At 49.2% G+C, this 12693-nt stretch overlaps 2 protein-coding genes across 4 annotated transcripts in view; one reads left to right on the top strand and one right to left on the bottom strand.

Moving 5' to 3' along the window:
• Window positions 1-12279, top strand: part of LRRK2 (leucine rich repeat kinase 2) — a 43570-nt gene extending 31291 nt beyond the window's left edge. Inside the window, 12 exon segments of the mRNA XM_061562731.1 lie at window positions 88-275; window positions 857-1017; window positions 1544-1714; window positions 2844-2944; window positions 3766-4056; window positions 4817-4998; window positions 5589-5658; window positions 6171-6355; window positions 7051-7200; window positions 8277-8467; window positions 8841-8903; window positions 11706-12279. Coding sequence (XP_061418715.1) covers window positions 88-275; window positions 857-1017; window positions 1544-1714; window positions 2844-2944; window positions 3766-4056; window positions 4817-4998; window positions 5589-5658; window positions 6171-6355; window positions 7051-7200; window positions 8277-8467; window positions 8841-8903; window positions 11706-11830 — 1878 coding nt within the window. The 3' untranslated portion in view covers window positions 11831-12279.
• LOC133349368 (F-box and leucine-rich repeat protein 13-like) overlaps window positions 8323-12693 on the bottom strand; it is a 36771-nt gene continuing 32400 nt past the window's right edge. Inside the window, exons 21-22 of one of the 3 annotated variants that reach the window (XM_061562733.1) lie at window positions 12393-12592; window positions 8323-8623 (exon numbers count right to left, since the gene is read on the bottom strand). In XM_061562733.1, the coding sequence (XP_061418717.1) occupies window positions 12415-12592 (178 nt within the window). In that variant the 3' untranslated portion in view covers window positions 8323-8623; window positions 12393-12414. Of the gene's footprint in view, window positions 8694-8815; window positions 9213-12392; window positions 12593-12693 lie in introns of those variants that run through there. The other 2 variants (XM_061562734.1, XM_061562732.1) reach the window with 2 other exon arrangements.

Raw genomic sequence — 12693 nt, forward strand, 5'->3', positions numbered from 1 at the left:
TCTGTGTTTATGTGGCTGTGGGCTCTAGCTGTATTTGTGGCTGTAGCTGTTTTTAACGACTTTAGCGTGGGCACGTCACGTGGGTAGGAGTTGGCAGTCCTCAGCCGCTCGCGCCACCCATCGCTCGTGTCCCTCCTGGCCGTGGGGCTGCGCCCACGGCTTCTGGTAATGGAGCTGGCGCCACGGGGCTCCCTCGCCGGCGTGATGGAGCGGGAGGGGGAGCTGCACCGCACCCTCAAGCACCGCATCGCCCTGCACGTTGCACATGGCCTCCGGTAACCGCCCACCGTCCCTAATTATCACAGTTGGCTGATCTCTTATTGGAAATGCGACGTCTTTTCTTTTCTTGGATATATGCTGTGTTCTCTGGGATGCCAGAAGGGTTTTGTTTGTACATTATCGTGTGTCCTCTGAAGTCATTTGAATCAATGAAAGATCATGAAAGCCTTGTCATTCGTTATACTTTTATGTCTTCCCCCCGCTATCCATGCCGTTGACTCCCTGCTCGTTTTTTCTTCTTGTCACCGATTGTCTCTGTATCTCTGTCCTCCGTTTTTTGTGCAGCATCTTGAGATGTGGTCACATTTTCACGCGACAAATTTTAAGTATTGTGTTGTATAGACTCGCACGGAGACCCTTAGACTCACGCAGGGATCCATAGCCTCACAAGGGGATTCATAGCTTCACAAAGAGAGGAGCCATAACCTCACATGAAGACCAATAGATTGACAGAAACTTACAACTAATTGCCTCTAAATCAAAGAGGCCCACTGAAGGTGCGGAGACGCTATATATAAATCCCACATTGTGTTGTGTAAGTAGTAACAAGGTAGGTGTGTGTGTGTGCGTGTGGCAGGTTTCTGCATGCCTCCATGATCATTTACCGCGACCTGAAGCCAGACAATGTGCTGCTGTTTACGCTGCAACTGAACGCAGCGGTCATCGCCAAGATTGCCGATTACGGCATCGCACGGCACTGCTGCACCATGGGCATGGTATCTCCCGATGGCACACCCGGTGAGAGCCGCCGCCTTCCCCACGCTGCACTCCTCGTAGCATCGTGGTTAGAGTCTCCGCGGGGCTGCCCTTGTTTTTTGTTATTCCTGGCCATGGCTAACATCCGTGGTGATACCAGAACCACCTTTGACACCCCCCCCCCCCCCCACCCTTTCGCCAACCTGCATTGACCAATATGATGTATGTGTTGAACTTCTTTCACACCGTACGTAGACATTTGTGCTAATCGGAGGTGATGAAGTTTGGTCAAACAACCCCCGTGACCATCCAGCAGCGGCCTGACAAAGGGCTCTGCATTATTACTCATTTTATCAAACTGGCGATCATAAGGGATTAAAGGGAAGATAATTACTGATAATCCATGCTCAGCTTGTCACAATCGATATTAAAGTGGATTTGCCATATGAGCGCATATCTGGTGATCTTCAGAGTAGAGGTGCAGAAAGAAACATTGTATTGATCTCTTTTAAACGTTGCACATTTATTTCGCGACGACTGAAAGGCGGGGGGGTTGTCCTATTTTCAGGCTACCGCGCCCCCGAGGTGGTGAAGGGAGGCGTCATGTACGACCAGCAGGCCGACGTGTACGCGTTTGGGCTCCTGCTCTACGACCTGCTGACGGGCGGGCGGCGCATCGTGGAGGGGCTGCGCTATCCTCACGAGTTTGACGAGCTCGCCTCCAGCGGGAAGCTGCCCGGTCCCTGACACACGACGCCTCCTCGCACACACGCACGCACACAACACGCACGCACACAACACGCACGCACACACACAACACGCACGCACGCACACAACACGCACGCACACTGCACGCACGCACGCACACAACACGCACGCACACAACACGCACGCACACAACACGCACGCACACAGCACGCACGCACGCACACAAACACACGCACACAAACACACGCACGCACACAACACGCACGCAACACGCACGCTGCAACACGCACGCACGCAACACGTACACAACACGCGCAAACACACGGACGCGTGTGCACGAGCATCCACGCGCCAAGCTCAAGCCATCATCCTAACCAAAGCCGTTAACGGAATCCGCACTTCGCCCAAGCATCCTACCCTCTGCCAAATCCCGCAGCTGATGCACGGTAGCAACGCGAGCTCCAAGACCTGCCCTCTGATCCTTAGCTCTTCCCCTTGGTCGCCACACTTGTGGAGACGACTCCAATGCCGGTCTCGGCAGCCGGCCCTCCCCCACACGGCACACGTCCCACTCAGCACAACTGCATCGCTTGTCCAAAAAATGTTCCCGATCGTGTTAGGTCTGGGAAGCTCAGCAGTTTTAAGCCTGACTAGTGCTTTGATGGGTGACCATCATGCACAAGCAGGTTGTTATAGGCTGCGGGGCTGTGTGGTGGGTAGCAGATAGCAGTGTAGTATCGCGTAAATATAAATGTCGTTAAATCTGCCACCACCTAACGCAGCCATTTCGCAAAGGTTTATCACGTAAATAAAATGTCAATCCGTTACTCTACAACACACCGGTGTGCTGAACTAGTAACGAATTGGCATGTTTTGTTTATATTTACGCATCGAGCCCAAAAAACATCGATGGATATTGGTCGCTAAAGTGTACAAGTTAAACTGTCTGTACTTACATGTTCTCGTGTGGATGCTTCCCACCACCAATAATGGTGAAGTATGATCATATAACTCCCATGACCTACACGGCATGGGTAGGCCCTCATTCAGCAGTGGCTTGACAAAGGTGCTGTATATGGACACGCCTGTTGAATCACACGTGCATCGTGTGTCAAAAGTAGCTTTGCGTATGACTGTCGCGTGGGTTGTGGTGTGCTCAGACCCAGTGACTTACTACGGCTGCAGTCCGTGGCCAGACGTGCAAGAGCTCATCGCAGCCTGCCTGCAGCCAGAGCCTCAGCAAAGGCCCGCGGCCTCGCAGGTATCCCCATCCCACACGATTTAAAACTACTGACCTTTTTATTCTACCAGTTAAGGCCCACTGAGCTATTAGTTTCTTATTCAGAAGCGACCTGGCCCCAAATGGTAGCTCAACGAAGTGGTTTATCACATGGAAATTAATATCAGCCAAATACGCCAAACGCACGTCGATTCCACATGTGAAGGGAAAAACCGGAGAAAAATCTACGCGACCACAGGGAGAACATGCACACTCCAAATATACAGGCGTCATTGTCGGGATAAAACCCACGACTGCCTGCATATCAGGCGAGGTAGTTAACAACTCGCCACCGTGGCACCCCCACCACTCGCGCAAGGCCTGTTCCAACGGCTAAGGAGACAAGCTCTGCTTACAACTTGGTATGCGATGTTGTATACTTACGTGGATGCATGGTGGAGCCCTATAGTCAGTGGTAACATTGTTCTTACAAGCGGGCCGACACTCATCACACACAGTGCTGGTAAATGCTGCAGGGTGGTCTTGTGTGTGTCTGGAGTTTTGGGGGAGTGGTGACGTAGTGGTTAGCGCATTGAGCTACAAACTGGGCCACCAGCGTTTTATTCCCGCTCATAGCCAACATTGGTGAGTAATATCTGAACCGGTCCTGGGCCTTCCCTCGGTCAACTCGGCACTTAAGGGATAAATGTGGCTGGGTGTGGTTCTGGCCACACCACCCACTAGTAGTATGCCATGCCAGCCTTCATACTCACTCAAAGCACTTGACTGCAGCCCATGTGTTCTATCTTTGTTTTTATCTTTGGAGTTTGTTCAACATGGTTTTGCGTTGCCGTGTCTTGCAGCTCGTGTCGCGTTTGGCCTCCCCCGAGTTGCTGAGCCTGGTGGCCGTGGTGGCTGCCCCTGTGAGGAGGCCACCTCCTGACCTCGTGGTGGTCGGCCAACTGGAGGGCCCCAACGTCTGGCTGTCCGGAGGAGATCAACCTCGGGATGGCTCTTCCGGAGAGGCCGAGAGCGATCTACAAATTAATGGACAAGCAGGGGAGGAGGAGGACCCCTTGCAGCCATCGGATGAAAAAACGTCCGGGGTCGAGCTCTGCTGCCTTGACCTCACTGGGAAGGTTCTGCACAGAGAGGTGAGGGGTGGCAAGGCTCTTGTGCTGCGCTGGTCGGGTGGGTCGGCGGTGGAGTGAGCTGCTCTCCATGGGAAGGTTGCGAGTTAAAAGCCGAGTAGGGGGTTGACTCGGCCCCATTATCCCTCTGGGGTTAATAAATTGAGCACCACCTCGTGGGGAGGTCGACAATGATTGTCACATGGGTAGACTTGCCTCCGCCATAGCAATGTTGATTGTAAGCAATGTTGATTGTAAGCAATGTTGATTGTACACTAATGGTTGAGAGCTGTAAACTGAAGATGAGAATCCTCGCAATGCCCATTTGAAGAGTAAATTACATTGACTTGACACCGGAAAGGTTCTGTACATAGGTGAGAGCAGCTGAGCTGTAGTTGCTCAATACGATTGTGTAGGGCAATTGGTGTACAATCTTTTTTTAAATATATATAACGCTGCCAATGAGGCACAAGGATGGTTGCGCAACACGCGACCTCCGCCTTGCGCCCATTCATTGAACGGTCACGTGGTGCAAGTGCCTACAAAACGCGGCTTAGCGACGTCATTATCCAGTGCCGTCGCCGTCTTACGCAGGGTGGTGCACCGCTAGTTGCAGAATTCCAAATGGGAATATCTTCGTTGCATGACGTTAATGCCGATATTGTGCTTGGAATACAACTGGGAATAAACTTAAGCATAAGAAATCAACAATAACAGTGTAAATTTTACAATTGTAAATAAAACGCAAGCAGGAAATTGCAGTACTAGGCCTTTACTTCTGCAGGTGCTGCCAGACCAACGGGTGCTGAGCTTGTGCTCGGCAGAGGTGAACAAGCGTCAGTGGGTGCTGGCGGGGACACGGTCGGGGCGCGTGTGGGCCGTGAGCGCCGCCTCCGAACGTGGCCGTCACTCCCTGCACTGCCTGGCAGAGCCGGTCACGGCGCTTCTCTTCGTCGCTGCCTACCAGTAGGCCTTTCGCTTCCCGAGCGACAACACACAAACACGCACCCCTGTAGAAATGACCGGGTCGCTGATTTTATCATTTCTGTTTTGGCTGGGTGGCGAAATGATCGGGGCGCCAAGCTGGCAACTCTTAAGATGTTGGATTCAAGTCCAGGCAGCTGCCCATGATCGCACCTCACTTGATGGTCTCTCCCTAATCACCAATGACAAACGACTCGGTGTAAAATTTTGTTCGGATCATTGTTGGTTGCGTTTAAGCTGGGAGATTTAAAAGTTGGTTTGACTTTCCTGCACTTAGCATTGTTCTGTGGCAGGGTGGGTGGAAAAGTGCTTGCCCCCCCCCCCCCCCCTTCTGTGTGGAACAGAGATAAATTGAAGTAATCTCAGTAATAGCTGTGTGGTATCCGCTTCCACGGACCATTCTCCAACATTGTTTTATGACACCGATAGCACAATAGGAATTGGGGAAGACAAAAAAAAATAGACCCTTTGAAAGTTGGCTCCGTTACGGGCAATTCATCCTGACATCAACGTGGATTTACAGAAGTAAATGTGAACCCTTGTTGTCCTGACGTCATCTGCTTTATGCTCAGGAACGCAAGTGCAGTGCTGGCCGGGACGGCGAATGGGACGTTGGCTGTGTTCCTTGTGAACTCACTCGAGGCATGTGTGCAATCGCCAAGCACCACAGATGTCTACTTGTAACCTGGCACACGCACACCACAGCATGAATTGCAAACAGCTCACAACTCCCGAGAGTGTGCCGCAGAGAAGACTTTGATGGTGCTGCGGTGGCGAGATGTTAACTACCTCGCCTGTTATGCAGGAGATCGTGGGTTCCATCCTGACCCTGACATTTGTATATTTGGAATTTGTATGTTCCTCCCCATGGCCATGTGGATTTTTGTCCGGGTCCTCAGATTTTTCCCTCCACATTTGGACACACGCATTTAGAGTATTTGGCTGCTATAAATTACCACATGACAAGCCACTTCGTTGAGCTATCATGTGGCCAGGTCACTTCTGAAAAAGAGCTATAAAGCTCAGTGGGCCTTACCTGGTAAAATAAAAAGTATGAAATAGTTTAGTGTCTTCCACTCACGGGTTAGATCTCGCTTGTAAGAAGCTGTCTTGAGAGTCGCGATGTCAAGTGGTTTGATGGCGTTGTTTTGTAGACTCCCGGCTGTGTCGTGAACACGGTGCACGGCGTGGGCTCGCCGGGCCGGCCTGTCACGTGCCTGACCGTGGCGCCTTCTGCGCCGCTCGAGAGGACCGTGTGGGGCGCGTGTGGGACGCAGCTGTTTGCTCTTAACAATAACTTACAAGTGGCCAAAGTCATCGAAGCTACACCCATGGGAAGGTGACTGTTACACACAGCCAGCCCTAAAAGAAAATTTTGAAAGCGTTCAGTCTGAATTTTTGTTTTTACATTTGGAAAATGTAAATCTATTTGGCCTGTTTGGCCCTGGGCCACTGTTTTCTCCCCCCCCCCCCTCCGTGTTTCCCTACCCTCACCCTCATTTCCATTGCACTGTCTTCCCCAATCTTGTCTCTCGTCGATGTGAAGTGTTTTGAAATGCGGTTGCATACAAACTCTTAATCTTTTTCTTGCTGGAGTTTTTCCCACTCATGTGGGGACTGCTTTTCTGCTCCTTTCTCCACTCATTCCTATCCTGCGGCCATCATTTCCATATTCTGGCTCACCGCTGTGACCCACTTATTTCTATTCCTGCCTCTGTTTCCACTATAGTGCTTCCATGATCATCACCTTCCTTACAATAATTTCTCTTTTTTATGACATGCCCGAGCCCTGCAAGTCTGCTTGCTTTCAGCTTTGTCCGAGATGGGTTGCGATTCTTGCCTTCTTCGTTTCCGACCTGATCCAGTCTTGCGATCCCTGAGATCCACCTCGCCATCCTCATTCGCCCCTCCCTGATTTTAGGCATTCGGACACTTTGTAAATTGAAAAATGTTGCCGTCGAGCGTTTTTGCATCTTGCTGCTACGGAATCGCGTTGGGTGCATTTTGGTGGGATGGCGTTGCGCCTGTGGAAAGCAGGAGAGGCGCGGTTCCTGGGTCGTCCGTTGCATGCATGGCCGTGGGGAAGCAGGTGTTCACGGCGACGGAGGGCACGTCCCGACTGCAGGTGTGGGACATGACGATGGACTGGGGCCACGGAGCCATCGACTGCGCACCGCTACTCAGGTTTGCTTCTGCCACGGTGTGCTGCCTCAACTTAATTCCCTTTATAATGTCCCTCGTCTGAAGACGTGGATGGCTCAGACCGCTCACTTGGTGCTGCTGATACCCTGGGTTTAAAAGAAAGGTAGCCAGGATGGAGTAAACTGGGTTCTAAAGTGTGGCAAGCCTCAATCAGATCACTAATGACTGTAAAAGAAACCCATATTGAATTTGGCTATTTCAGATCTGAGAATTGACTCGTGATAAACATGAGTGAATGTGCAACCCCCCCTGCTGTTTACATCAGCTGGCACTCGAAGGTATCTCAGAGGTAGCTCTGTGATATTCGCTCCCGTGCGCCATCCTCTGAAGACTCAGGGTTTCCACTGCTCTGCCAGAGCCGAGGATTCTTCATCTCATGACTTGACACCAGTAGTACAATTGCAACGAGTCTAAGAGCCTCCTACTAGTTTTTTAAAGCCTTGCATTGGCTGGCACCACCACCATATATTCACGAGCTAATCCATCCGTGCACCTCCTCAAAGTCGTTAAGATCTGTTCTGGGCATACCTTGATGCGGGCTGCGTTCCTGGGGTGAGCGGGCATTTGCTGTGTCTGCACCTCAGTTGTAGCATTCCCTACCATTGTATATTCGTTTAAGCAACAATGTGGATACTTTTAAGTCGCGTCTAAAAACACATTTTCTTAAGTCCATTTATTATATTTAGCTCTCCTTCTCTCATGGCCTTTCCTTAACCTTAATCTTACAAAGCGCCTCGAGGCATTAGTGGAAGGTGCCTTACAAATAAATGTAAATTATTATATTATTAATTGTGATACAACTAGATTTGAAGCTTTTGTAACTGCAAGGATTCATACTCTTTGGTTTTTCGGTAAAGTCACATAGGTAAAAAAACGTCGCGATTTAATTTAGTTGTTTTCATTTATTTTATTTTTTACCTCCGTGACTTTACCGAACAAACCAAAGAGTGTGATACAACTGTCTTAATAAAAACCCGATTGAACCTCAAACATGCAGAGGAGTGGGAGTGGGGTGGCCAGGTTCGTTGTGGTGACAGTGAAAACGATGGCTTGTGCAGGGAGCAGTATGGGCGCGACAGGCAAGCGGCGCACGTGCAGAGCCTGCTGGTCCAGAGGAACACGGCGCTGTGGGTGGGAACCAGCGGGGGGGTCCTGCTGCTGCTGGACGCGCTGTCCCGGCAGCCCCTGCTCGTCACACAGCGGCTGCATGGACCACTCCGCCACCTTCTTCCTGCGCAGAGCTCCTCGGGTACGTCACCAACCACGATAGAGCCACTGCTGGACTAAGGCCTCCCCCCAAACCGTCACCATCTCTCGCGGTCTCACGATGCAACAGAAATCCATCTGGCTCCTGCGCCCGAGCGCTCCCTCTCCACGGTCGACGTACTCTGGTACGCGTTCCCTCCTTTGGTGCGGAGATAGAGATGAGAGCATGCGACGGCTTTGAGAGGCCTTCATCCAGCAGTGGATTGATCCTAGACGATGTTGACATAATTTTCAAGGGTTGCCAATTGTAAGCCAGTGACATAAGTCTTTGTAATGTTTTGCAGCTGTTAATATTTTCTTTATTACAAAGTTGGTGGTGTGGAGCATGTATTAAAATATAAACTTTTTCTTGGCAGATCGGTATCCAAAGAATTTAATATTTGCACTTGGATCAAACATCGCAAAGAAGGATGACAAAGGTAAGACTTTTTGCCCGCACATGTAGAAATGTACAATGTTAATACGAGTAACTCGTGTAAAACAATACTTGTGTGCAAGCTATAAGATATTCAAAACTGGTCCAAAAGGTCTCAAATTTTTCAGCTCCAGCAGTTGTGGAAATTCCTCTTTCCTATGACAGGAATCAGTCTCTCCTTCGCTTAACAGCCGTGTTGGCTTCATGCAAAGTGGTACTTGTTTTATAAACCTGTCTCAGAGGATTTATGAGCCGAGTTCACGACCTCGCTACCTTCCAGTTGAGTCGGGGGCACTCCGTGTCACACCACCATCTAGATGGATATATAAATCGAATACAGAATATTGCAGTGGTGTAATGGTTCGCACATCGGACTTGCAATCCAGAGGTCCCTTGGTTTACGTGTTCTGCTGATTGGCAAAAAGTGCCATCAGCTGTCCACCTAGCACAGGGATGGGGAACCTTTTTTCTGCCAAGGGCCATTTGGATATTTATAACATAATTCGTGGGCCATACAAAATTATTAACTTAAAAATTAGCCTGTTATATTTGGTCAAACATTTAATTAACTCACCCCTAATGTGATGGCTGGAACTGCTTCTCTTTGGCGAGGCGTGTGATGTTAGCTGGTATTGATGATGTTGCTACTCTAACTGCTTTTCCAGGTTTGCTCCTAGATTTATTGAATTTCGAGTCCTGCCTGCGGTTGCCTTGGCAGGGCCACATTAAATGTTTCCGCGGGCCTTGTACGGCCCGCGGGCCTTGTACGGCCCGCGGGCCTTATACGGCCCGCGGGCCGAATAAGGCCCGCGGCCGGACGTTCCCCACCCCTGACCTAGCAGGATGGGTCCACCAGTTGATCGGCAGGCACGTGTGGGGAATCGTGTTGGTACTCCCACCTTAGACCATGATGTTGGGCCAGCATAGAAGGCCAAACACCCTCGAGAGGGACTCTAGTGGAGGCCATTTTTCCAGCAGTAACCAAGCAATTGCAGGGCTGCACCTTCACCTTGTCACAATTTTGATACCGCACTTTGAGATGCTCTCTAGAATTATATTACAATTTTATGCATAGAATATCAAAATTTAAGTCACCCGTCATCCAGCAGTGCTTCAACAAAGGTCTTCGCATAATTCTTAAAAAGTTACTTTTCATCCACAATCCTATGTGCGCTTTCATGTGCCATGTGGCTTGCATATGGGCGCACACACAAGTTCATGTGCCTCGAGGCATGTCATAATGCAGTAAATGGAACCGTTTGCTCACATTTGAGCTGCAATGTGCACGCTGGAATATTATTATGTAAATGTTATGCAACTGTATTCTGTATACTAATTGATGACTTAGGACACTAAAAGCAGGCCAGGCAGTAGAGACAAGACAGAATAAGTGAGGCATACAATACCGATGAGACATTACAGATAGGGTACAATTGAGACAGCACTAAGTTAATGAGTAACTCGTGCATATACACAGTACTTGTGACTTGTACACAGTAAGATGTGTGGGGGCCAGAGGGCCCATGAGTGGATGGAGTAAATGTTATTTATTGGCACAATACACCCAGGACAGATGAGAACAAGGAGGCCATACCTCATGGTTCGTTTCTCGCACTTCTGTCGGGGTCTAAGAATTGCTTTAGTTGGGCTGAGTCAGTGTTAATCATACCTTTGGCATTCAGAGTGAATCTTGCAGCGACCCACCTGAGTTTGATTCCCAGTCATGGCTAACAGACCAATGTCGAATTATATCACAATTGGCTATTAAATTATTACTCCTGTATATATGCACAAATACATGCTACGTCTGCATTTCCAGGTGTGGTGCAGAAGACTGACAGTATTTACTTGTTAATTTATTTACAAACTATTGCAGGCTTATTTGTAACTACATATCTGCTTTAAAAGGTGAAACATTTGTTTCTTGGTTACAGCTTTAACTTCAATCTATATTTGAAGTTTTCGTGACTGCAGGGATCCATACTCTTTGGTTCTTTCGGTAAAGTCACGTAGGTAGAAAAAACGAAACAAATCACGACGTTTCGGGCGCAACACAAGCGTCCGTCATCAGGTGGGACAACCGCAGCAAGAAACAAGTGGGCAAAAGGGCTGCTGGAACAAGAGGCTATATAGGCAAGAGAGGAGGGAGGAGCCAGGGAAGGAGATAGAGGGGGGGGGTGTGAAGGTGGGGCTTGTGGATGCAGAGGAGATGGGGATACAGGGAAATTAATATCGTGTAAAAGCGACAACCAGGTAGTCCAGATGAGATGGATGAGGCAGAACAAGACAGTGCAGGTGGTACGAGCGAGTACAGACACAATCATCCACGTAAGGCTCAAAGTAAGGACAGTATAAATAAGACGGTACAAAACAAGATGCCATTGATTTTAAAAATTATTTGTGCCTCTGCAAGTCAAGTAATCTGTGTTGGGAGCGTTGAATGCGATAATTTGGCTTGAATCGTGAGTGGATTTGACGATGTGTGTGTGAGAGTTTCAACTCCTGCATGTCTCGATAATCTGTAGGTTGTACTCTCCCTGTGTGGGGAGCAGTGGTGGCGGTGGTGGTTATCACGCCACGCTCTGAACCTGGCGACCCAAATTCGAATCCTGCTCACAACCCCAATGAAGATGATCTGATACTGGGTCTCCCTTGGGTCGACTCAACTTCAAATGAGTACCTGGTGCAGTGTGTAAACATCACCAATAGGCCTTGGTAGGCGCTTGCTAACAACACTTGCCCCAAAGTCTTTGGCGATACGGGGGGGGGGACTGTTTGTCTGTGTACACTCTCTGTGGGTGTGCAGCTGGTGCTGTGTGCGTCCTGGTGTGGGATGCCAACTTGCCGCACCACGCACGGAACCTGCAAAACCACCTGGCTGTCCGGCACGATTTGGAGGCCAAAATGCTGAATGGACCCTTCATGGAATGATATTGAAATACGTTGACAGCCTCACTAGAGTGTCTTAATTATGTCCGCCTCAATTAAACTGCACTACAAATGACCTGTTTACAATAGGAATACACTGTTGCCTTGCTAAATACTGAGATTTTTAAAGCACATCCCCCAAAACACCCTTCCCTCTCTCTCCCCTGGATGGAGCTGAAGGATGATCAGTAATGTCCCAGTGAGAGATATCCTATTGAACCAAAGTAACACTAAGAAAGTAACGACTACACAAGCACCTATTTGGTTTACAATCCTCGTTGAGGACTAGCGTTGCTGCTTTACATCAAAATATTTATGCTGTGGGTTTGTTTACTTAAGTTTTTCTCCAGCCAACTGTTATTTAATTCTAGCTTTACTTGCAGAAATGAAAAAATTGTGGTCTGGTTGCAAGGGAAATAAATTGATCAAAGAATAAACACTGTTTACAATCACTCCAATCTTTTGTTACTGTGTTTTCTGAAGTTCATATTTGACGCGGTTTGCTTCACACAGTTATTGTTTGGCTGATCACACATAACAGTTCACCGATAATGACGACACTTACCGGAACGGGTGACTCATTAAGGTTACGCTGCACTAAGAATGCCATCTGGCTGTGGATCAGGAACTCCTCGTTCTTCGTTGGCCACAGCAGTAACTGGCTCCAGGTAGGCGCCACTGGAATCGTAACCAAACCAGGGTGGCGGAGACTCGGAAGTATGCTGCCAGCTCTCGAGCCGGGCTCCCAGCTTCAACACAGCATGCCTAAAGACACACACGCACAGTTTGTGACAGTGACTTCAGTTAAAGCACAAAGGTACATAAACGCCTCTATGTTATGCACTTCTTCACCAACCCACACTGAC

This window comes from Lethenteron reissneri, chromosome 30 (assembly GCF_015708825.2).
Source record: "Lethenteron reissneri isolate LAM-NWPU_2019-01 chromosome 30, ASM1570882v1, whole genome shotgun sequence".
Classification (NCBI taxonomy): Eukaryota; Metazoa; Chordata; class Hyperoartia; order Petromyzontiformes; family Petromyzontidae; genus Lethenteron; species Lethenteron reissneri.